The sequence below is a fragment of the Sphaeramia orbicularis genome, chromosome 13 (assembly GCF_902148855.1).
Source record: "Sphaeramia orbicularis chromosome 13, fSphaOr1.1, whole genome shotgun sequence".
Lineage (NCBI taxonomy): Eukaryota > Metazoa > Chordata > Actinopteri > Kurtiformes > Apogonidae > Sphaeramia > Sphaeramia orbicularis.
The window spans coordinates 28,194,834-28,221,108 of NC_043969.1; the positions used below are offsets into that span (position 1 = coordinate 28,194,834).

General features: G+C 38.7%; 2 protein-coding genes across 2 annotated transcripts in view; both read left to right on the forward strand.

The window, feature by feature from the left end:
* Nucleotides 1–3,049: 3,049 nt before the first annotated feature.
* On the forward strand, nt 3,050–3,466 carry h2af1al (H2A histone family member 1a like). Its single transcript, XM_030151758.1, has one exon. It carries the CDS (start codon nt 3,050–3,052, stop codon nt 3,464–3,466), a length of 417 nt encoding a protein of 138 aa, XP_030007618.1.
* A 711-nt stretch (nt 3,467–4,177) lies between these two features.
* Nucleotides 4,178–26,275, forward strand: part of ppp1r37 (protein phosphatase 1, regulatory subunit 37) — a 38,508-nt gene continuing 16,410 nt past the window's right edge. Inside the window, exons 1-2 of the mRNA XM_030151757.1 lie at nt 4,178–5,987; nt 21,557–21,654. Coding sequence (XP_030007617.1) covers nt 5,234–5,987; nt 21,557–21,654 — 852 coding nt within the window. The 5' untranslated portion in view covers nt 4,178–5,233. The remainder of the gene's footprint in view (nt 5,988–21,556; nt 21,655–26,275) is intronic.

The following is a 26,275-nucleotide window of genomic DNA, read 5'->3' on the forward strand; positions in this document are numbered from 1 at the left end:
AGACAAAATGTCTCGCTCTCTCTTTCTCTCCTCCATCTCTCACCATCAGTACATGGAGAAAAGGCAACTGGTGTAAAGGACGAAGCTGGCTGCCCTCAGATTTGGCAATGAGGGAATTGGCAATGTCAGAGCCACCCATCATTGCAATAAAGCAAAAGGAAACAGAGAAAGCTTAGAAACATGCTGAAATAACAATGTGACCAAGGTTACCTGAAGTTTCAAGTTAAAATATTTACTTTGAGCTCAGCCTGGGGAGGTCTTCATTGTCCATTCTGCTGAATTTATGTGCATTAAAAGCTTATTAATCCACTATTTTGTGCCAGTTGTATTACAGAATGAGTTAAAATTGGCTGATCATTGAGTCTTTATCAGCAAGAAGACACTGAGTTTTATCAGTTATGCTCATGCTCTCCTGCCAGTGTTTGTATATTCTCTAATCAGACACACATATTTTATATTTTCACACTTACAACTGACAAATTAAAGAATAAACCATCCTAAAGTGTCTTAGTAAGGGCGTTAGACAAACCATGTGCTGTCAAAACAGCTTCCATATGCCTTTGACATTTATTCTCTATGTCTGTGAACTCCAATGGAAGGATGAACACTGTTTTTCCAAAAGATATTCCGCCATTTAATGTTTTAGGGATGGTGATGGAGAACACTGTCTAATGCATCAGTTCAAAGTCTTTAGGGAGATCGTATGACAATGAGGGACATAGTATATGATTCACTTCATTTCATACTTACACAATGCGTGTAGGCTTCGTGTTCTAAGGATGGAGCCATTTTCATTCTAGAAGAGGCTATGCTCTTCAGGTTTTTCCTTTAATTTGTCACCCATTTGTTTCTTAAATCAATAACATTATCTATTATGAAACTTTGCTGAAAACATTTTGAGTCAGCATTTAATACGTGGCGTTTCTTTGCACTCATTTCTCTTCATTAGCAGGTGGATGTCATTCCCTTGCCGTGGAGTTGAATCTGTTGATATCAGCTGACATGACATGACTCCCAGGACCATACATCTCAGACCTCCAGGAAAAGCTATTATGACCTTTAAGTGTTTTCAAGGCCAAGAAATATCTTCACTGCCTGGTTAAGTCAGTGATTCACCTGGTGCTTATAAACAAATGACGGTGTTTGGTTTACAGAGTTTCAGTAACTCCTTAAGCTACATTGCAGATCTTTAAATGTGGAGAGTCCCTGCTTATCTCTGCATGTTTCTGAGCATGCCGGAATGAAACACTTGATACTGAGTTGTACACACTAGCAGAGATGAGTCATCACCCTCCCTAAGCAGTTAGTAATCACATCAGGCGCTTAGAGAGAGGGACACAGTCAAGCACCTAATCATAAAGTGAAGGATCATGACACCACTAAGTGTGGTTTTATAAGTGCTCCATCATTAAGAGTGTGTCATTAGCTTCAAAAAAATAAAAACATACAGCCACAGGGTTCACAGTGAATTGGAGGTCTGTGCTGCCACCTGCTGTCAGACTCAAACAGTATGAGAGGGAACAAATGTCTGCCCTCATGTGTAAAACTCTTTGTTTTTATAGCTTGAACAGTCTTCAGTGATGTACAGGTCCACATGAACACAAATGTCATTACATGGAAAAGGTGAAATAACTCAACAACACAATGAAAAGGATTTTGTTATTTTTTTTCCCATGTTCTGTAAAGTCTAAACAGCGCAAAACAGCACGATTATTTTAGGACATACTGGCAGAAACAACTCGATATGGGCATTACAGACATTAAGTGTGGAAAACCTGCACTGTACTTATGCACAGCAGTTCAATACAATATGATTGAAAAAATAAATAGAAAGTTAAAATCAAGACATAGAAAAGGTAATAAATGCTGCTTTGATAAAGTTCAAAGTCAGTGCACTTCTCTCTGCCCCGAGAGAACATGAAAACATTCAAAGACACTCCAACCCACTGTGTAAAATGTTCAAAGAGTCATGAAACTCACAGTTGTCTTACAGTTCTCACAGTGTCATTGGTTAGAAATATTTTACATCTGTAAGTGAACTATTTGGTGTATTGGTGTGGACTGTGGAGGATAAAGATGAAGAACAGGGAAGCTCACCGCCAACAAATCACTCTATAAAAGCTACAAAAATGGCTAAAGTTTTAGAAATTCAAATGGCAACCAGTGTCCAATATGTGGCTGAGGGGAATATAGTAAATCTGGGGGAAAAATTATTCTTCAAAAGAAAAGCTTCAAAAAGTGCCAGGAAAAGCATACTTAATTGTGGCACCATAATGTGATAAATTGTGTGTAAATTGTCCTCTCTTGTGTTCCAGCTAAATGTGATTTTTTTTTTTTTTTTTTCAATATTTTTTCACCATTTCAATAAATGGACATCCAAAAACAAAGTAAGAAAACAAGGTAATCATCTTGTTGAATAAAGCTGATTGGTGAGGTAAATAAACATTCAAATACAGAACATTTTTATTTAATAACATTCATACCATACACACATACAACGGTATCATCATCTACAGACACTCAAATGATTAAAAGGAAAGAGCCCAAAGTTGTAAGCTATGTTTTTGGGCAACTTTGTGTGAGATCTCATCATAAATGCTTGTGCATTAGCAGAATAGAATGACAGATAAGGATGGATGAAATAAAAGTGACCATTTGCAGTGTTATTTCTTAGAGCTTGTTGATAGGACAGTGGAGCAGAGTAGCCAGGTGTCATCCATCAGCCAATTACTACCTGCATTGTGTATAAAAGCAGTCGTCATGCATCTGCATGCAGCTGAGATCTTAACTTGGACTAAGCAAATCTGGTGAGTTTAAACTCAATTTAGTGTGGTTACGGTCAGAAAAGTGATTATTTTAATATTGTAAATTGTGCCTTAAAATGCCAACTTTAATACTTTATCTTCTGCTGTACCAGAAAAAATCCTCTTAAAACCTGCAGGCCTTGTAAAAATGCCTCCTTAACTGCTTTTTCTTAAGATGTATTTCTGCAGTTTAATATTTAAACAAAAATATATCCTAAGTTTATCTCTCTTCATACAGAACAAAGATGTCTGGCCGTGGAAAGAAGGCTACACCCAAGCCTAAATCTGCTGTGTCCAAATCTTCCAGAGCAGAGCTTACGTTCCCTGTCGGCCGCATCCATAGGCTGCTCAGGAGAGGCAATTATTCAGAGAGAGTTGGCACTGGTGCTGCAGTTTACCTCGCAGCTGTCCTGGAGTACCTTTGTGCTGAAATCCTGGAACTGGCAGGAAATGCCAGCCGAGACAACAAGAAGCTACGAATTGCTCCTCGTCACATCCTTTTGGCCGTGAGGAATGATGAAGAGCTTAACAAGCTGCTGTCAGGGGTCACGTTCTCAGAGGGTGGTGTTATTCCAAATATTCAGGCCATCCTACTCCCCAAGAAGACAAAGATGTCCAGAGATGACAGCACTGCCAAAGATGTTCAGTCTCAGGAGTTCTAGATATCCATGTTGCATTACATAATTTTATAATAAAGTTCTTGTTTTAAGTATGCTTGTCTGTATTACTGGGGAGCTTGGTTTCAGGGATATGTCAATATTCAGTGGATGGCATAAGGTGTCAGACATTCTGTCCCCTAGACTGGACTACCTGTGACCAGCTGTGTTAGTAGGAGCCATGTGCAGATTTGGATGGAGAGAAAGGAAATGCCTATTTGTACCACAGATGTTTTCCTTGCAAGTGAACACCTTTATTTTCTACCAGACAGGTCGATTGTGTAATTTTTTTTTTTTTTTTTTAAACACCAAAATGTCACTCAGTTCATGTGACCTGACCCATAAAGTTTGAAAATTTCTGAAATGTTTACCTGAATTGAACACAGACCAAAGACTTCATTAGTGATCATGATGGAAGTGGTGTCAGTCTTTCTCAACAGATGTTGCTTTAATAAAAGTTGCTTTTCCATAGTTTGATAAATACCTCTGACATATGTCATGGTGAAAAGAAACAGTACAGTATTTACATAGCAGTCTGGCAAAAGTCTAGCGGAATTTGTCCAGTTATAGCCTATATTAGAGTAAACTGCTGAAATAGTATGTTTTCTCTTGGCTTTAAGAAAATGTTGCCTCTTCTTTGTGCAACTCTATGTAACATTGCGTCTGCTGAACGTACCCCCGTGGGTAACGACGTGCTGACGTAAGACGTGTGAACAACAAACAGTTGTTGGACTTCAACAAGCTAGCGAATGGTAACCCTGACAAAAACAGGTCCAACGTACTTTTCCCGGATAGTGAGATACCTGCGAGACCGGCACCGCCTGAATTTCCTTTATTTAACAATTCGCACCGTCAGCACCGGCAGGTGTAATCAGGACAAGCATCCCTGTCGCTAACGTTAGCCACTGAAACATGCTCATTTCTCGGAGTGTGACGCCTGTTTTTTTTCTCGCTGCCGCTGGTCGAGGGTTGTGATGCGAATCGACTTGCTGCACGACAGAGGGTGAGACAAGAGCTACGGTCGGAAAATATTTTCTTGACACAGAAGAATGGACTTTAACGCTGGGAAACAGACAGATTCACGCAAAGAAGGGGGCATGCGACTGCACACAGGCCTGGATATCATTGTTGGGCAACAACTTTAGCAAGCTAGCTAACGTTAGCTCCCTTAATTCATGCAAATGAACTGGTTTAGTCTCGGGCTGTAAGCTCACTTTGCTAGCGTAATGGAGGCACCCTGAGTGACCTGTTCATTTTAAATTGACTGTCCTGGTCTCGTAAATAGTGCTGGAAATGTGCTGACGACCAGGAAGCCTTTCATTTGTTCCCTTTTGGAGCAATAGGACACGGCTGGCACAAATTAATAGGTGGCAACTTATTATCTGTGGCTGCTTCACTGATAGCCGAGAAAAGTTGACAAATATAAAACTATCTCTTTCACACTGATATATGTGTTTTAAGATTTGTGCTAAAATGCACTGCAATTATGTCTCTATTTCAGCATTGAGGGAGAATAACCGGTGTTGTAGGCCAGTGTAGTAGTGACTATGATCACATTATCCATTAAAACAGTACGTTAGTCAAAATCTTGGTATAATTTGCTGATAGCACTTGAATTAATCAGGAGTAGGATAGCTGCACATCTCAGAGCATTGTAGTGAGACAGAGGAAGGAGATAAGCGTTTTCATGCCAGTTGGTTCCTAGTTACTGTTTAACTTTATATCCAGGCTGTCTGGCACAGTAAAAGACTCAGTTTCACTGGAAATGAAAACATGAATATCGAAGAGCAGTGTCTAGATTTGTGCAATGTCAAGACAAAAAGCAGTGTGGATGGTGATCACAACACTACCAACAACACAGATGGGGTCATTCCCCGGATCTCAGAACTGATGATGGACAGTAACACAGAAAAACAAACTATTGTTCCTACAGAGGCCTCTGAAACGTACCTGATGCCTCAGCTCACCGTCAACCTTCAGGGGGCTGAGGAGGATAACCACAAGGCACAAGACACACTGGAGATTGATGAGGTCAATGGAAATAGAAAGAGTAGTGCCCAAGACACCCCTGCTTTAGCAAATCCCACTGACTTGATTTTCTCTAATAATGAGCAGCATAAGGACAATATTGGGGTGGAGAAAATGAAAGAAGATAAGGACAGTGATCTTTCAAAGTTTGCCACCAGAGATAGCGATGATGGTGCAGACATGGACATTGGTGTGGATCTCAGTCTCGATGAAAGTGGTGTGTTGGAAACTGAATCAACAACTGACAAATCATTGTCAGATAATACCTTAGACTCAGACCGCATGACACATGAGGTCTCAGCGGGTACCACGGCAGAGATTAAGTCAGATGCAAACCAGAAGAGTAACACAGAAGCTCCTGCCATAGAGCGGGCAGGGCTGTACCCCACAGTGGAGGAAGAAGAAGATAAACACAAACCAAGTGGGAAAAGGGTGACGTTTCCATCAGATGAGGATATTGTGTCTGGAGCAGTAGAGCCCAAAGACCCCTGGAGACATGGTAATATTAAATGTGTTTCTGCATGACTGTATGTGTAAATGAGATTCTATTTATTCTTCTTGCCTGTAGTGCCTGCATGAACATGTTAGATCAACATGGTTTTCCATTATTTATTCTCATAGGACTCACAACACTGATCAGACAGTGAATATTCTTCACACACTCAGTATTTAGGGAATCACTCTACCCAAATTGGGTTTAAATATGTCCTGTCATGCTTCATGTTCCACGTGTGGTTGGTGAGAACACACGACTGGTTGAAGGATGTTAACAGAGTCATAATGGGTGCGCCAGTCTTTGAGAGGAATGTTCTTTTGTACTTATTGTCAAAGCTCATCATGTCTTGTAACGTCACATTGAAGTCCGTTTAGGCAGCACCTACAAACCCTCAACAGCGCTTTCAAACACAACTTTATTTCTTACTCTTGATACTCAACTGAATCCCAGCTGTGGGAGTTTCCATCATCAGCTGCACCTGTATCTAAATATAGCCACAGGCCCTTATTGCACATTCTATATGGATCCCACCACTCCTTGAGGTGTGCCGTTTTTATCACAGCAGACTGCTGTTTGTGAAGTAAAAACATTGCTGCTGTAAGTTCATACAGGATGTGGCATAGCCTTTGTGCTGATTGCTCTTGATCTTCAAAGTCTCAATGGTTTGAGGAGTAACTTTTTTCTTTTTTTCATTTAATTTGTAATATGCAAATTTTAGATACATGCAACATCATTCAGTTATGCTCAGAATTAACTTTTTTAATTAAATCACATTCACAGTACCAGTAAAACAAAAAGCGCATGATAAATATTAAAAACACATTCCATTTTCCAATAATACTCAGGAATACAGTGCTACTTTAGTATAACTTTATGTTTACTTGTTATTTTGAGGAACGTGCAGGTTGCGTATGATGTCAGCATGACTCACTTGCTTGTTCATCTGGTGTGGACAGATCGAGAGTCATGGTATTTATCTGATGTTCGTTTTGGTGCTGTGTTTGGTGGCAGCTTGACAACATGCAAAATACCGTCTGCCTTCCAGTCTTACTTTCTGAAAAGATAGGTCAGTTCAAGGCAAGGGTCAGTGATGGGGGAGGGGCAGTAGAGAAAAGCAGACAATGGCCGCAAGATTAATATGCATAAACAATACTGAGTCACAGTAAGCAGAATATAAAATTTTGGCTATTAATACACCTACAGATGGTCAAACAGACAGTATGAAACATGAAAATGTCCTATATTTGTCCAGACAGAAATAACATAGCTACATAATATTTTAACAATTTAACCTAACTGACATGTTTATAGGCTGATTGTCACTTAACCTTTTTTTCTGTGCTTTTGTATCTGGTTACAGTGACTGTGCATACCACACTTCCAATCTGATAGTAAATTGGACATAAAATATCTGTAGCTAAACACTAAGGGGTAAAGTCCAGACCAGTTTGTCAAGATTTGTAGGATCTTATGAAATATAGCTAGAGCAGTGAGAATACTTTGATTATCTAGATGACTGTTGTATGGTACCTGATTATTTATCTCAGTACACTTATCACATAGTTTATTTAAGTTTCAATGGCTCAGCTAAGCATGCCCTCTGATACAGAGTTAGACAGTCAGTTGTTAGGGCTGAAGTTAGTCACATGATTTAGATTCCTCTGTATCTTAATGGAGGCAAAGATAATCACACAGTCCAATGCTTCAGACAAATTTATCAATTTAAACTGCATTTTCTGAAATACCTAAATATAAATACAACTTTATTGTGTCTTTGTGGGCTGTAATCTCTTCTAAGTATAAACTTAAACAAATGAAATATTCACTTAAATAGTTTAACCCAATTCAGTACCATCCAGTAGAGCTAAACTATTAAGCAGATGTTTCCTCTGTTGTTTTTAAGGTGCTTGTGCTGTTTTGCCTGTATGTCAAAACAAAAACTGTGTGTTAAAATCATGTTATGTTTGTAAATCGCTGCATTAGTGTGTAACTGTCCGAATTAATGCATTCACCTGGATATCTGTTCTATTGTCAGGTTTCTGCTGAGTGTGTGTGCACTAGAGGCAAAGTCTACAAAATGAAATGTATCTCCACCCCAAGGCTCTTGGTGCTTCATTAGGAGCAAGCAGCGTGACACAATGGATCCATGATCCTTTATCTCCAGATCTAGTGTCAGGTTCTCTGGGTCTCTGTCTAATGTCATCTGACAGGAACATAACAGTGTTGTGGGTCTGATATAGAGCCTGGAGCTTCATGCACAGTGTGAATTACTGCTGTAGAACAACAGTGCAGGAAAGAGCTTGTTTTAAATGCTTAGAAAACAACATTTTTTCATAAATTACCTTTACCAAATAAGCCATTGTATTGAGATTTCTTCATGGGCCTTAGAAAACTGTATTTTATGTAAACTCCTAAGGTTCAGGAGGAAAAAAACTCAGAGAAACAATGGTAGCCAGCTGAGGTGTTACGTGTCTATTTCTTGCCACTCTCATTTCCAAAGAATTGTGGTCGTCTGACAAGGGTTTCACCTAGCACACAAGGTTTAAAGAAAGTTGTTTACAAACAGCAGTTATTTGAACTATTGTTGTAATTGTACTTTACAGCTTAATGGTATTAATGTCCTCTGGACAACATAAGGGAAGTCATATGTGAATATAAATTTGTTTAGTGTAGAACACAGTCCTTTTGCTGTGTCGTCTCCCTGTCCAGACTTGAGGGGTGCTTGTTCTTTCCTTCAGGCCTGGGCAAATACTACATCATATCCTGAGATTCCTGAACTTCCCAACAGCCAGTGTTGCTTCACCCACTCCTTCTGCTTCTCCTCCTGTTTCTCTCTTTCTCACTTACTCTTTTGTTGCAACTCATATCAGCAATGCATATCATCACAAAAGCATTGGCTCCTACATAGTAAGTGCCATTTTCTCAGACTTATCACCTGCTTTAAACAAACTGAAATGCAGAGAGATTGTTTTTGTTAATTCAAGATGCAAGATGTTTGTTTACTCTAACCTCAGCAAGTGAAATTATATATGTAACTTTATGTTATGTAAATAATTTAAAGTCTATTTCCAGTAATGCCAGCAAATCTTTTTCATTAATGACTCAAACTTTGGTCTACGTGCAGCACCATCCTCTGTCATCAGACCCAAGGCCTACTTGGCACCAGGTTATTAGTGGCTCCGTGACCCATGAAATGTTGTGTGCTATGGCTGCAGACCAAGTTACAAACTGATAAGCAAAGCTTTCAGTGTAGAGAATGGACTAGGGCTTTGAAAACCTTTTAAGTTGGTTCAGTTTGCACAATAACCTGAATAGTGTATTTGATGCCAATAGAGGAAAGAACATAAAAGTCTCGGAGAAGACATCTGATAAAGATAATACTTGAACAGCAGCTTTTAACAGTTTATTGCTTTTCTATTGTCAATTAGTGTCTGGTTATCTTTAAGATTTAAAAAGAAGATTTTTCAATATTTTATGTTATTCTGAAAGTTCTTCCTTGTTAACATCTTTTTTGTAATATTAATGGTATCATTATTGACAGTTAAACCAACTTAAACTGTATGCCCTTTTTTAATCCAGACATCTCTCAATTGCAAATAGCAAAAGATGTCAGCTGAGGCACATAGCAGATCCACTACTTTTGTTTAATATATGCGTCATGTAGTGGATATGACACTGTTGAGTGACAACCAAGTGGCACACTTATAGTGAATAAATTTGTTGTTTTTTTTATGAATTTTAGCCTCATTGGAAACATTTAATGTAATTTAAGCTAAAAAGTCAAGAAAATCAAGGCCAAGGCTTAACTGTTCGTAGATATTGTATTGTGTAAATTCTGCATATTGTCCAACTAAAACTCTTCATATTATTGAGAAATGATTACTTTGCATTTACTTGAACATTTAGCAATCTTGATATTACAAATACAACATACAGCAGTATGATACTTGACTGGAGGAGTCCTCCATTCTGCCAGCTAGGCTATATCTGGGCATCAGCATCATCTTGGATGCCTCACAGCTGCTCTGCCAACTCAGGTGCAGTTTTGTAAACACTGTAGACTGACATCAATTGTGTAATGAAATTCATTTCTTAGTTGGAGTGGTGTTTTCCCCCAGCCAATAATAATACATGCTGATGCTAGGTTGCCTGTGAAATAGTGATACCAGCTGATATAATCATCTTGGATGTAGTTGTTGTTTATACACTTATTCTGATTCCCTGGGTGTCTACACACACACTTTTTTTATTTGTCTGTGTGAAAAAGAAGTATATATTTATGTTAGAGCCCTGCTGGGTAGTTACACAAACAAAGTGTTACTTTACCAATTGCAGTCAAGTAAGAAAATGTTTGCTAGCGCACACAAGTTCCACAGTGGTTCAGCAGTTCAGCATGTGAACAGAAATGTCACAGCTGTGCATTTGCCAATATTTTCACTTTGTAAGTTTGTCATGAGTGAACAAGAGCAGAATTTGAAGAGGTGACTTAACGACTCTGCGGTAGTTACATCAGGCTGCTAAACTGAGCCATGAGTAATCGTTCATCTGCTACTGCTATGATGTTGACTAAGAAATGATGAGTTGAAGTGGGACACATCACAATTCATTAAGTTGGATATTATTTGTGCAAAAAAAAAATGTTTGGAATAATCTTATTTTAAGCGAGAGAAGGTCCTTTTACCTGGTACAGAAATTATTGGGTTAATATTCAGTGTTTGGATGTGAAGATATAGCTGATGGTTTTTTTTATCAAAGAAAAGTTTAAAATAGTTTGTGTGTACTTTCCATTACAGTTTTTAGAAGAAAATGGGAATCAGTAGACTAGCATCTGAAAATGGAATTGACCAAGACCATTACATTCAATGCATCCCTAGCAAAAACATGAAAGAGAAGAACTTTGATATGTTTCCATTGTATTAGTTAGTAGTATATTTTAGGTGTGTATGGTACGACAAAACAACACATCTGTCCTCATGAAGTGTGCTAGTATTTGTCTAGAGGCTATTTTTCACTGTCTCAGTGAGTGTGTTAGATTTCCTTGTTGAACCGGAATTCCTTGCTCTCCCCTTTCATACACACGCTTATCACTTCTTAGGAAGCTGACAGTGACAGATGTTACTGTCTCTGTGTACACATAGTACAAAATGCCCTCTCATTTAAAAACAGAGCATACAACTGTTGTTTGCCCATAATACAACTCTTTATCTGGTCTAGCAGCTTTTTCTCTCAGATACAGGCCTGGTGGTCAACTGGTTAAAATGGCTGGTCTGTTTTTGTTTTGTTTCTTTTTTTATAGTAATCATCTTAGTCTACTTTATGAAGAGACAATGTATTGTCGATGCACAGCTGAGGATACAGCAGACTGGTGGTTATAATTAACATGGTGCAGTATTATTTTGTCTAAGACTGTGAAACTCTGAATTTCTGCATTGTATGAGTACAAAGAAGATGAAATGTGATTACCATAGGACACCTAGAGGTTGCAGATATGGTCATTTTTTCTGTCGCTGCTTAGGTCAACCCTGAACATTGTGTGTTAATTATTGATCTGCGTGCAGTGACTTAGAATCGATTGTCTTAGTATTTCTTCTGCCACTCCATTAGATGCCATCAAATTTGCTTTGATTACTTTTGACCTTTTGCAGTCGACTAGTCAACATTATCATTCACTTACTCTAGCGGCTATTCTGTACACCATGACGGATTTGTTTGCTAGCTGGATACATTTTGTCAACACAGGTTTCCTGTAGCATCCATAGTTCAGTGTTTATTTTGTGCTTTCTTGTGCTTTAGCATTTATCCAGTTTGTGATGCCATTTAGCAAAAGTACTATTTTATAAAGCACTCAGTTTTTCAAATAAATGTATACCTTTCCAAATCCTTCTTGATTGGAAGCTAGCCATTGAAAACTATGTGCTTTTCTCTCTCTTGTGTTTACATATTGTCATAGTTTTGTCATCCAGACTAGTGGAGGCACATGCGGTGATGCCAGACCCTTCCTTCTCCCCCACCTCTGACCAACCAGGCAGCCAGCTGTCATGTGTGAATGACGCTGCTGTCACCATCCACAACACAGCAGTGTGAAATGGGAGAGAACAGAGCTGTAGACTGGGAGAGTGTGGCTATTTTAAACACTGGCACTTGCATGTTAAGTAGGAGTTGGCAGCATTTCTATATCCCATCTTCAACATACCTCTGGAAGTTTGCCTAAAGGCCATCCTTGCTATTTCTTTTTCATATCTATGTGAAAATATTGTCACCCAGTGTCTTTTACTCTAGACTGTATCTGCTCACAGATTAGTTACACCAACAGGACTTTCTCATTTAATTTCTTATACAGAAAGCCACATGCCCCTACTCCTATTACTGTCAATCAGTCAATATAGCAGGTCAACTTAATTTGCTTCACAGTAAAATATATAAAGGATTAAATTCATTTTTCAATTCCCCAATGAATGCAGACACACTAACAAGCAAACACTTAAGAGAAAAACATCTTGGGATGAGTTTTAAAAGAAAAATTTTCTGCAGATCTCAAGCCACTACAGGTTCTTCCACAGCATAGCTTTGTTGTAATTTTAGGTGCATTCTGGAGACATTTGCCTCATGATCTGAGGGATCTAGTGGGACTATAGCCAGTGAGCAGGTCAAATACCATACCATGTAGGGCCTTGTAGACTAGAAGTAGTGTTTTGTCAAAGTCAATTTGATATTGTACCGGAAGCCAATGAACAGAACAGGGCTGATGTGTTTAATTTTTCAGGATGAGTTGTAGTCTGCCTATTGTCTTTTTGGGAAGTTCTGAAAAAATGGCATTGTATTAATCTAATCTGCTGAAAATAAATGCATGAACTAGTACAGTAAAAGATGGATTTTGCCATCATTGTAAAAGATTTAGGACCACATGGATTTTGTCAGTTGTGCTCGCTTACAATGCTTGATTCTACCTTTTTAAAACACTTAGGCAGATGATTTGAACAGAGACAGGGTGCTTGCACAGGTCTTGAAAGCCTTAAAAAGTATGGAATATTTTAACACTGTTTTCCAGACCTTTAAAAATCTTGAATTTTGTGTGAAAGTCTTAATAAAGTATGGAAAAAAGTTTCTCTCATAGTTAAATTTTAGAGTATGTTCAAATGCACATAATCTTGTAAGATAAGAAATACATGAGGAAAGCGTATAAAAAAACTTGATATGTCACTAACCGTTCGGTACTGGCATGATTCTAGTGAAACTTGTTTATGTGATTTCCATGCACTTTTGGGTTTTTCATATGTTTTGAAAACGTTACTGTCAGTAAAACATAATTTATTGTGAATTATGCATGCATTCATTCATTCATACATTTATTAAAATTAACTTTTCTACTACACACAACAGGTACAATCTCAACCAAAAAAGTCAGCCAATCAAAAGTGCATAAAGTCAAGGTCTCGTGGGTAGGGGATAGCAGTTTTGAAAAAGTCTGGAGTTCTCATATGCACCCAGCAAGCACCCTGCAGAGGATATGTTTTTACACTGAAATCGAAAATGTATAATCTGTTAATAAGTTGAGTAAGTTTTGTAACTTTTCGTCTGACAGCACTATTATGCAAGTTGTACAATGTCTATCTCTGACAAATCACCCTTAAATCCTGTCTGCACAACATTTTTCAGTCTGTTCCACACATGCACATGTCTGACAGAACAGTTTTACTTTTATTTTAATCAATGAAGCTGCCTCACAGGCTAGTTTTGCATGATACTGTACCTGTATGCACAAGTCAAGCATACTTTCACACTTTGAGCTTCAAATACTGCAGTGATAATGCATGAGGCTTTGAATGCTGTCAGGTAGTAGAATCCTATACTTATTGGTTTGCTTGAAAGTAAACACACACAGTAATGAGCATATTGTATTCTAAGCACATGGCATCCATGTATTGCCAAGTGGTCTGTATCCAGTCTTTTAAACTGCAGCACTTTTTTTATTATTGTAATCTGTTAACTCTGGTTGCTTAGTTTTTATCGTTAAGTGTAGACATTATAACTTGATAATTGCCTAAATGATTGGTTTGAGGTGAAGCCACACTCCAGATCATTGAAACTACATTTAGCTTTCCTCCCATTATTGTGACTGATGGGCTGTCAGTTGTCATGAGGTTGTAGTATTGGTTTCTGCATAATGATTTTCCAAGGTGTTAGCTCAATCAACATGCAGACAAACCTCTACGTTCTGTTTCCCATTACACACCTCTCTTAGTGTGTTATACAACTTAACGTTCTCCGTTGAAATCCTAGCTGTGTGTTCAGTTCCAGATGTGTGCAGGCGACAAGTCAGGTGTTAATCTGCAGTAACTAAAGGCCCAGTCCACATTCCCCATCACTGTCAGTTTTTGAGTTTTTCCTCAAAGTTTTCATGTGCATTTTCACTTTTAACTTGTGAAACCAGAATGTGCACGCTAGTCAAACAGAAGAAATCAAGACATCATGCAAGCTGTTGTTTTTTTCATGTGGCAATGAATTCCTCTGTTTTGTCTGTCTGACTCTTTCCCTTCTTACTCTGGACACATACAAACACTTGTCTGCTTGTTTCTGCTTTGTTATTGTAGTAAGAGGATAAAGTATATTATCTGTAGACAATACTAAGGTTACAAACTTTAACATGCATGGAAATTGTCAGACAAGAACATGCTTGCTCTGTGCTTAATATTGTGCATTACACACCATTCCTGAAATGATCATACAAATGTGGAGTACAGTATTACTTTATGTTCAGATAATGTTGTTTCATACAGTACATCCATACAACAGCAGATTATTGGAAAGTGAGGTGTTAACCACCTCACATGATCTTACATGGTATGAAGATAGACTGTAGGTTGGCCTTGAACATCAAGAGAACATTAAGAAATGTTACACACCACTTTAGAGGCCTTAAATCTTAAAGCTCCTTTCACATGTTTTGTCAAAGGGAGGTGCTATTCTTGCCCACTATTTTAATGACTTTCCAAAAACAACCTGGTTGTGTTGCTTTCTACTGCACTTTGAAAGGTCTGAATTGGAGAAAGGGAAAAGCTGAATTCACTAGTAATGCTTCACTCTCACTAGTCTACCTGAGCAGTGATATCTAGGAATGTTTTTATATGCAAAAATACTGGCATGCATATTTGGTTCACTCATCTGTCCCAGTAAGACTACAACGAAGAGTCTGGTACTAAAGCCCACACTGTGGGCACTCAGTCAGTCGATCTGTTTTGACCTTTTGTGGGTGGTGATGGAGGCTTTGACTGCAACAATGTTATGATGTTTTGCAGATACAAAGAGAAGCTTTGTATTTTTGGCTGCTGCTTTCATTAATGTATCATTTTGACAAGCTGTCATATTTGGATCGTAGGGGCTCATTAGACAGTGTTAATTGGATATCCAAAATGAATGACAAGGTGTTAACAATGGTTTGATGAGATGAAATGCAGAACTGGCAGGGTCTAATTAGATTAGCAGTACTGGAGATAACTGAAAAGGAAACGGTGTACAGTTTGTTTTTTTAATGCCACAAAAATACCTTGTCAGGTGTTTCTCATCAGATAAAAAAGGGGTGACAGTTAATTTCTTTATATGACTGTTCAGGTTTTTAATTTGTCAAAAAATGTATTTGTCTTGAGACATCAGATAGATTTTTGCCATATAATCTGTTATCCATATGTGCAGAAAAAACTATTTTGTGCTTGTATCAAGTTTTACTTCCTTAAGACGTGACAGTAAAATGTATTAAAAGTTTCATTGAGAGTAAATGTTGTTTTGGAATGAGTGAAATGTGTTGCTCATGGGGTTCTTGAGGGAAAACCTCTGGACATGATCTGTCATATGTAAATGGATTGAATATCTGCATGAATGTTGGGCTGAAGATGTTTTTTTCTACTACAAATCTTGTTCTCATTTTGCACTTCATGGCTCCATTGTGATAAAGGTTTGAACAGGTTGAACATATTTGCTTGTATTCAGCTGTTCTGAAAGAGCTCTGAATGTGGCTCTCCCATGGCTGTCCTTTCCCAAGTTACTTTATGTGTCTGCACTTGTCCACCATTTGAACCTCTTAAGTAATTGATTTAAAAGGTATTATTCCCTTGTTGCCTGCAGTTTTTCTTCACCCCAAGATGCTAATCCAACTAGCTAAGTACTGTAATCCCAACGCAGCAGACTAGATGTGAGGCAAAGAACATGAAGGCCTACATTTAGATAAATCTGAATATTATGCAATTGAAGCATTTAATTCACTGATAAACTTTTTTTTTTTTTTGCTATTGTATATATTCATTATTATAAGGTATTTTGGTGAATAGCAATTCAGATTAATGAATTACTTGATCAGAAGAAAAAATCTAATCTCAGCCCTAATAATTGCAGGTGAAATGATAAGGGCCTGGGGGATTGATTGATGTCATTCCATCCCGTCTGAGTGTAAATCCTGATTTTAAAAAAGTCTATAATGCTTTGTTTACATCTGTTGATCTTAGTCAGCAAGATGGTTTTTTCTTTCTTCCCCACACACTCAGCAATGGCAGCAAGAGCTGTAGTGTATGTGTGTGTTGATGCACAGTGGAGGCCAGCCAACATCAATAATACAGAGAAAAGGGGTATGTTAGTGTCATTTAGCAGACTCACTCACTCAGTGCAGTGGTGGACACCTTTCACCTTTCACTCTTTAGTCCACAGTGTTTTTGAAACAGCTGCCCTTCCCTCCACTCTTTCTTCAGTGCAACATGTACAGCAGGTTTTCTCAAATGGATTAACAGGTAAAGTATGTTAAGGCAGCACAGTGAACTACAGAAGGACACTCGGTAGAGCACAAACCTCTGCCATGGCCTTTTTCTGGATCTCTTCCAAACTTTAATGGGTTCGGCCCTGGCTCGTCCCCTGTCCTTCTACCGAGGTTAAAAAAAAAATCAGTGTGGTATTTTTTGTGTAACTCTGCATACAGATTCAGGCAATTACATGACCTCCTTGGCAGGGATAACATGTATATTTGAGTAATGAAATAATACAGTTGTCTTGGTAGTGGTAAATTTGTCAGTTGGTGGTGGTTTTTGCTCACCCCTTTGGTCTGTGTGAGCATGATAGATAGACTTATTGACTCAGCCCAATGTGGGCTCCTGTTTGTGGCCCATCACATCTGTACTTAGTTTTAACCTGGTTTTCAAAGACGTTGTTTGGAGGAGTCTTTTGCGCCTGCTGTCTTCTTCCACTCCCTCTCTCCTTTGCGGTCCACCTCCCTGCCCCTCCCTCCATACATGTACCAGCAACAGCAGGGTGTGCAGTAAAACAAAGACAACAAGCAGAAACACAGGGAACAGCTGCAGATCAGCTCTTAATGATCCTGCAGGGCTGAAGCTCACACAGGATTGGGTTTAACATTGAGTATCTAATTCCTGAACATTTGTTTCTGTCTTTATCTCTTGCCTTATCTTTTTTGAATGTTTTTATTTCAGCATACTTACTGTTGTACTTACTATATACTAGCTGTTGTGTGTGTGTGTGTGTGTGTGTGTGTGTGTGTATATAGTACATTAATGATATTACTTGTCACTAAAACAAATAGTTTTAACATTTTTCTTCTATTCTCTCTCCATCTTTCCCACCCTTGCTTTCTTTTCTAATTAATAACCCTCGTAAGAAAATACTGTGTAAGCACCCTCCCCACTATGCTCCCACCCACCAAACTCCACCTTCCCTCAGGAAATGTTTACACACACACACACACACACACACACACTTGCGCCACAGCAACTCTGCACAATAACACTTTTCCAAGGACACAGTGTTCACTTGAATGCACACACTGTACTGTACAAATTTACAAGGCTGCACTCAAACACTGGCAGTAGAGTCGTTCAGGTAATACTCTCAAGTGTACAAATCAGTTTGTGGACCACCTCTGCAAGCAGGATAAACTGGATCAAATGTTAAAAGAATCTACAGCATTACAGTAGCAAATAAGAACATACATGTAATTGATCAGCATTTTATTTATTTGAATGAAACTCTGATAGTTGGAATCAATTTAAATTTTCTGTAAAATATTTACCCGTTTTGGTTAAGAATGTAATTTCATCATTTTTCTTTGTTGTGATGAAGTATTGATTTGACGTCTTTTGTACTGTTGGGCCTTCTACCTAATTTAGAGGGACATATTTCATAACTTGATCGTATTGCAAAATGTAAGCATGGCTCACATTTCTGCCCCATTCAGTCAGAGGGAACAAATGAGGATGGTTGTAAATTATGCTGATTTTGATCTATTACTGAAGATGTCCTAATCTATAGGACACTGATTGTGAATCACCTCAGGAAAGTCATCTGTGAGGAATTTATTCAATTTAGTCATGGCTTGATAATTATGGATTTTTCTGTATTCTCCAAGCAGGGGGTTGAGATTAATGAAAAACCCAGTCAAGGTTTGAAGAGAACATTCACAATGAAAACCTTGGACATAACTGACTGTGCATGCATGCGTAGAAATATTCATATTCATATGAAAATAGGCATTTTAGAAGGAAGTTACATGGTGTATTTTGATGCATGTGGTCTTTACCACAGCCCATGATGAGTATTAATTAGTTGCTGGTGAAAAATAAGTAAAGACTCAAACAGAAATAAATGAATGAGCATCCTCATACTGACAAGCTGTTTGTTCTGTTTTTAAGAGCAGCACATGGTTGCTGGTTTAATGTACAGCAGTAATTAAGATAATTTTAACTGGAACACAGGTTTTAGAGACGAGCTAAACCTCCAAAACATTCGTCCTCCTCTATAACACTGTTGCTGGCAGGTAAAGACAAAAGGGTGTGGGGGGGGGGCTCGAATCAAAATGGTAATTCTGAGCTTAAAAACTACTCTGAAAGTCAGTCACAAAAGGTAGAAAAGACCATTTCGTAACATTTTGGTTCATTGTTGGTACCCCCTACCTTTTTAGTTATTTTTTTGTCAAGATACCCATTTCAAAAAGCTTTCTCCAACTAGTATCATTTTAAAGAAAGTGTGTGAGTGGTTTTGATTTTCCTCACCCAGAAGCATGTTAAAATGGTATTAAGTGAAATTGTCACTGTTCTCCAGTGTTTGGAAGATTCAGACATAGTGTCAGTTTTTGCATCAGAACATTAGCTTTAAGTGTTTGCGTAAGTCATATTCTTTATGTTGTATGTGTATCTGTATGATGTATCTTTATTCTCTATTCTGTTGGCTGGAAACCAATAAAAATTGGGTTGTACAGTAGCTGCTCTCATTGTATTCATCTGGCCCTTCCTCCCTCTGTCATTTTCTCCCTCAAACACAGATGCACTATTACTTTAGATTGGTCATGTTAATCAGCCAATGTTACTCCCAGTGTTCTTTATGAGTTTGGGACAGGCACACTGTTTCAGATATGTTCACACAGGTTTTTAACTGGTACTCTAAATGCTTCTTCTCAAAATCCAGTCAAGGCATTTCAGTTGATGCAGATCATCAATTTTATTGTCTAAGATTGAGCATAAATTCATCATGGGTTTGGTTTGGGGTTTTACCAAATAGTGTGATTTTCTAATATATTTTAGCACTGACAAATAAGTGACTCTTCGGTCATCATATGTGTCTATATAAGATAACTATATCACAAAAACTATAGCAAATTTTATTATTTGCATGTGGGGTGCTGTTGATCAAATGGATTTATCTGGACCATATATTTGTGTCATTTGACCCATCAGATGGAGCCAACCACTACCCACCGATCAATTCATGTCAGTTTAGTGGTAGAATCGAGGTTAGTTTACTTCTTAATTGAAAATCATGTTCTTGGAGTATTGAGCAATGTTACTGCAGGTTAGAGATTTTCCTCTAATTGTGGAGGCCTTGTATATTTATAGATTTTGATCAGTTTCAGCTCAGCCCAGTCCATTTTGACAGTCATTACACAGATGGGTGGGTAATCCTGAGAATTGCAATGATGAGGGATACTGTAGGAGATTGAGTGGAGAGAACTCAGCTGAAAGCTGAAGCACATAAATTCATACCTTAGTGAAAGAAGTCAGAGTGCTGACTGCAGCAAAAACTCAGATTCACACAGACATACCCTCCAGCATTTTCATGGAGTACTGTGAATACAGTGGAGGCATAGGACGCTGTATCAGTAAGCACAGCTCAGTTTTTGTGTATACATACACATATTGTCTTGTTTGTCTTAATGTAATTTCATGTCTTGACCTTTCATGTAGATACAGAAGTTTTCCTCTCTGTGCTGAAGTGCCTCACTTCATCTCTCAGCTGAGTCTCTTCAGCCTGAACACTGGGTCTAAATGTTGCCTTGTCATCTGACTGGAGTTAGCCCCTGCAACAGTCTGGGATGGCAGCAGCGGCTGACCTACACACAAAGCAAGAACAATACCTTCTTTTACTAACTTAAGAAGGAAGCCCTTAAAGGGTTGCAATTTCTGATCCTCTCTGTAGTGAGAGAGTGCTCCCAAAGGCAGACACACAACAGGTCATGATACAGAACTCCATTTACCCAGTCCTGGACTTAATTATTTAAAATGTACAGTCGGTGCAGTAATGTCCTGGGCTTATCTATTGGATCAAAATCAGGGTCAGTTTAGCAGAGTTTCAGTGGATCCACCATTGAAAGCCTGGTCTCAGCCCATATTTATTTGTGAACTTTGGATGTAGGAGCTGTCAAAACACTACCATTACACTGTTACAAATAGTTACCAGACCATCATATGAGAGTGAACAGCAAAAATACCCTACATAAATATGTATAAAGTAGTCTTATAATATGATGACTTGTGACAACAAGCAGTGTGAGCAGAACAGCTGTGGGTTGGAAATAAATTTTATGTATTTAAGGATCATTTTGTAACACACCTCCAAGGTAAACATCTGAACATTAGTGTCAGTGTTTCCTCCATAATTCTAATGTAACTGTCACTTCATCTCATATGTCTTTGAGTCTTAATTATATTTGAAGTGGAGGTTATGATGATAAAAATTATTTTCATTATTTTAGGATCACTTCTTCTAAAGCATGTGGGCTATACTTAAAGATAATAAGAAAGCTAAATCGCCAGTGTTTATACACATGTTTGCAAGGGTGCTAATATATTTGCTGTGGTGGTACATCACTAACTAAAAACGGAGGAAATACTGTTTCCTGAGAACTTTCTATATGGATCTGCTTCAGTTGCTACTGAAGTAAGACACAGTAACACTTCTTTATACATAAGACTAGGTAGTGGACATCAGTATTTTCATAGCCAAGATGAAAGTGCTTATATATTAATCCAAAAACGCTTGGACTATCATATAACAACATCTTATTTGCCCATGCAGTTGTCCAGAACCAGTATTGAAGCCATGTTACTGGTTTCAGAAAACATTCTTGAATCATCCTAGGCCCTATTCACACATTTTATTCAACCTCCAGCACATTTTACAAGAAGCACTAACTGATTTTGTTCAGTTTCCCTTCTTGTTTGTATGTGTTTGCGTGTTTGCCTTTTAGAAATTGATAAGACTTGTGCAGTAAAACTAACTGTAACTTTTAATACTGTGTTTTGCAGCTCAGAACGTGACCGTGGAGGAGATCCTTTCTTCATACAAACAGGGCTGTCAGAAGCTCAACTGTAAACCCATACCTAAAGTGCTCAAACAGATACAGGTGAGGCTCAATCCCACACAAACACAGATGAACAGACATATCACAACATAGATTGCGTACATAATGTTGTACCCAAAGAATCACTGACACAGTCCCATGACATTTATGTTATTGTTATGTTATTTGAGTATCTGTGGCTGCTTTGTAACTTTAACAATTTGCTGTGTGGAAAAGATGATGTACTTCACACAAGTAAAAAAAAAAAAAAAAAAAAAAAAAAAAGCTAATTTTCAAAAAACATGTGACATACTAATGAATGTGTGGTTGTTTCCATTTGAAATCAGTTCTTTGCCACCTCTAGGGCATTGTCATAATCCCTTCGTAAATCCCCTGGCAGTGTGGAAAGCCATCACAGCTCTAGCCTGCTGAACTCCAACTTTTTTCATGTTTTATCTCCAATTTGAAGTGGCCAATTCGTCTGTAGAACAGTCCTTGTCACTGACATTGACACTGCTGTCATGGAGCTGCCGAATGTTGCCGTTTTTAGGGCTGAAGCTTCTTTATGAGGGCATTAAGTAGAAGAAGTTGGTGCCTGGCTTTGGGAAACATTGACTAAATCCTCAATCAGTAGTTTAATTAATATGAAGATAATGTTGACTATTAATTTTATTATTGCTTTGTAAAATTCATTCTGTAGTTTAACTAGTGGTGTAATTTGACACTGAACCTGAAGAGCACTGTAGTCTGCTGTTAGACATACGGTACTTAGGGCATAAAAGAGATTGAGCATCTAGTTATAAAGACATGGCTTAATCACAGCCCACAAAGTTTTTGTGAGACAAAAGTAGAGCTGTGGTCTGGCTTCCCTGGATGTTCTCTGCCAGAATAAGGAATATTTTTGGTGCGCAATGGCAGAAATGCCATTCTGCTTCCTTCTGCCATCTGTGCATTATCACTTTTAAGTCCTCACAATGTAGAGAACAACTTCCAAGCCGTAACCACACCGTAGAAATGGTAAGTTTTGACAAAGTCATGTGTCCTTTTTTTTTTTTTTAGGTCCTGTTTTGTAGGGAGTAAGTCACTAAGTAATACCACTAAGCACTTCCTCATGCACATATTTCACCAAAACAACTTATTTTGCACAACAACAAAAAACATCAAAGCATCTCGCATCCACCACACAAGAACTAGACAAACATGCCAAATAACTTTGACCCCTATTCTAGACTGTTGATTTAGGGTGTCTCACCTATCTACAGTACTGGCACAGCAATGAAGACTGGAGGTAAAAGTGTGGCTATGCAACACAAGTTGGTTGCCAAAGCTCTTAGTAAACATGACCTACAAGAGACTGTGCAGGCTGTTTTCACCATGTCTACAAGATGCATTGCCAGACAATTGAAAAATATACATTGTTTCGTGTTATGTCGTATCAAATTGTGCCGGGAATCACATTCTCTGAAAACATGCAAACCCTTAAATTTCTTTCACACTGTTTTCTGTAGGGTGTAAACTTGCACAAAGGCAACTCAAAAGTATGTAGGACAAATATGTGAATGTAGTATAAATATATGAAATATATTATATTTGCCCTAATAGAAGAATTTGACCGATTAGCAAACCCTGGCATATATTAGAAACACCACAAACCCTTAAACACTTAAGTCCAGAGTGCAATATCGAGGCATATGGTGCAGTGCAAAGCCAAGATCTGAGGTTTGTTAGGAAGTCCCAGCTCCACCCCAATAGTCTTTGTGAATATGAGTGTTCCTGTTCGTGAGCACCAGCAAAATTTAGCTCCGACAATTACGTCCTAATTCTTTCCTTCTGGTGATTAAAACATTTCAGAAGTCCCTTAATGTGGTTTGGTGCCTTAGCATGAAGCAGGCTGGCATGACTCTGGACAAGTGGTCTGATAGTATCCAGTAAAGGAGGGACTTCATCGGAACAGGGTGGTTGTTACTCCCAACAGGCACACGGGTGTTTTATGTCTTTTTTCTGCCGTCTCTTGTGAGTTAGCCAGCACAGTCATGTGTCCAGTAATCCTTCTGTATAAGCAGGTCATTGAATCCAGTCAGGGGGAGCCTCAGGGCTGTTTTTATATTTCTGCAGACCTTGTGCCTTTTGTAGATGAATTATTGCATGAGCTTCATGCGTTTTGGGATTTCCCATGTTTCTTATGAGAAATATGAATAAATGGAAAGAGAGCTTACTTGTTTTTATTTCCTTCTGGAACACATCTATAGTCTCTTAAACTAGAAACATGACAGTGATTCACATACAGCAAGTACAGCAAAAACCTGACTGATATTTAAGTTTAACTTAAGTGAAGATTTGGGTTTCTTGAGTCGAGACACTTTTTGTAAGTGTGACCATCTCTATCAGTTTTTAATGCCAATAAACAATCTTACCATTACCATATGTGCTGTTAAGCAGTCAAAATTGTAGCAAATAATGACCTAATTTTCTCCTTTGTTTTGGTAATTAAAGGCACTGTCTACTGCTGAAAATACGATGTTGGACCTGAAAATGCTGGATCTGTACTTAAAAACAGTTTGTGTGCAAACATAAGTGAGCCCATCTCTCTTGTTGTATATGTGTGGGAACATCCTGTCACCAAACAGATTCTCTTCTAGCTTCTAGCAAGACTGACAGAGTGGAGGAGTTGGCAGTGTTTGTCTTTGCAGCAGGGACACATTAGTACTTTCTCCTGTTTCTGCAGTCACACTATCAAACCTTTTCCTGGGCCTCTCTGCAGGAGCTCTGCACATTTGTGCCCACAGGTGTGTTTCTATCTGTGAAAGATGAGTTTGAAGTAAAACAAACCTCATTTAGAATCCATTAAAAATTTGAGAGAAAGTATCTTCATACACTCAATCAGATGAGAGACAAGAGCTGTGTTAACATTGTAGATACTTGTGGAAATGCACATCCTTGTGCTAAACTGCTCCTCTGCCCCTGCCTTTGCTGGCCTCATTTAGACTTGAATACTCTTAGTACATTTTCACTGGACGTTAAATAGCAGGTGACTTGCGGTCATGACAGGGGGCATCCCACTTCTACCTCTCACTCCTTCTCCCTCCCTTATATTCTGTTTTTGTTTTTCTAGAGTTTATAAGTCTTTTTTTAAAGATTTCTCTGTAATGTGCTGTTACTCATAGCTGCAACATCTTGCCTCTCTCCACCCCTCCCTACCATTGTAGTCTTTTCATCCACAGCCCCCTCTCTTTTCTGCTTAGTCATCCTTGCAGTAACCAACCACATAAACAAGCCAGTCAGACCAAATGGCCGGCCACTGGGGGGGGGGGTAAGCAAGAGGAGTGTTAACTGTTTTTTCCTCTTTCGCTCTAAATGCTTTCATTATCAAGTCCACCTCAACTGTACACGTGGCAGCTTGCCAGGGCCCCTACAGGTTATGTATTTTTCAGGGCAGTCGTTTGTGTATCTCTGGCTGACTATTTAGCAGCTGCATGTTGAATGCCTGCTCTGCAGTAACTCCCACAGGAGTCTTAAGACCTGGACACTTGGAAACCTTGTGTCATTCTGCTGCTGTAAGTCCCAGAAGGACAAGTGGTTACCCTGTTATGTAGTGTCTCACTCACAGGGAGGGTGCACATGAGTCAAATCACTTTCTCAGTGTATAAGCCACGTTTCCACTACGTGGTACTGGCTCGGCTCGAAATCAACTCAACTTAGGTACCAGGTACTATTCCTGGAGGCCGTTTCCATTACAGGATAGTACCAACTTTAGAGTACCTGGTCACCATAGCGACGCTGCGTGTAACTTTTGTGACGTTGTCTTCAATGCAACACAGCTCGCTCTTTGCATATTGCCCTGTCAAGCTCACACTTGAATCTTTTCATCAGCCAACAAGGACAGAAATGTCTGACATAATTGTACAGGTAACGCGACGGACCTGTATGGAAAGTGATTTTTACACCAGTTGTTTGCTAGTCCTACTGTGTATGGACTCCATATGACATAAATCTTACCCTCAGTCTGTTGTATTTGGGTCTGTTTGTCCATGCAAACAGTCAAAACAGCAAATCTGGTGACAAGATGGGAGTCTTCGTATCTTGATCCTTCTCTAAAATGGTCTGAATCTATATCTGCATCTAGATTGGGATCCTAGAGTGTTTTAATATGTTCTTCACCCTTGAGAGATGAAGTTTCTGATTGATCTGGAAAACCATCAAGAACTGAGAGCGTTTTCATTTCTAAATCTGCCATAATTGATGGGTGTTCCTGATAAATATAAATATGTGTGTTTTTCAAATTATAGAGGAATTATTCAGTGTGGGGAGCAGGATCTAAGGGGATGAGCATCTGCAACCTCCATCATCTTCTTTTGATTTTTTACACTAATGGTAAATTGGGCCTGTAAAAAGTCTTTAGTGATTCAGTAAATTACACAAAGGAGCAGGATCACAGGCCAAACCCTGAGTGTATATGATTAAAAGGGGTATCAGTAGCTCAGATTTGGTTCATCCATAACACACCCACATGCACACCCATAGCACAACTCATGCAGAGGCACAGTGCGTCATGTACTATTTTTGGGGCCTGGCAGCTCTGTCAGAGAGGTATTTACACTGATAAAGTCATTCTCACTGACAGGTGCCCCAGTTAATTGTGGGTGAAGACTGACTTGCCCAAAATATATTTGGGTATACTAAACAC

Excerpts from the sequence above, each read along its gene's own strand:
- h2af1al (XM_030151758.1), top strand. The coding sequence starts at position 3,050 with ATGTCTGGCCGTGGAAAGAAGGCTACACCCAAGCCTAAATCTGCTGTG.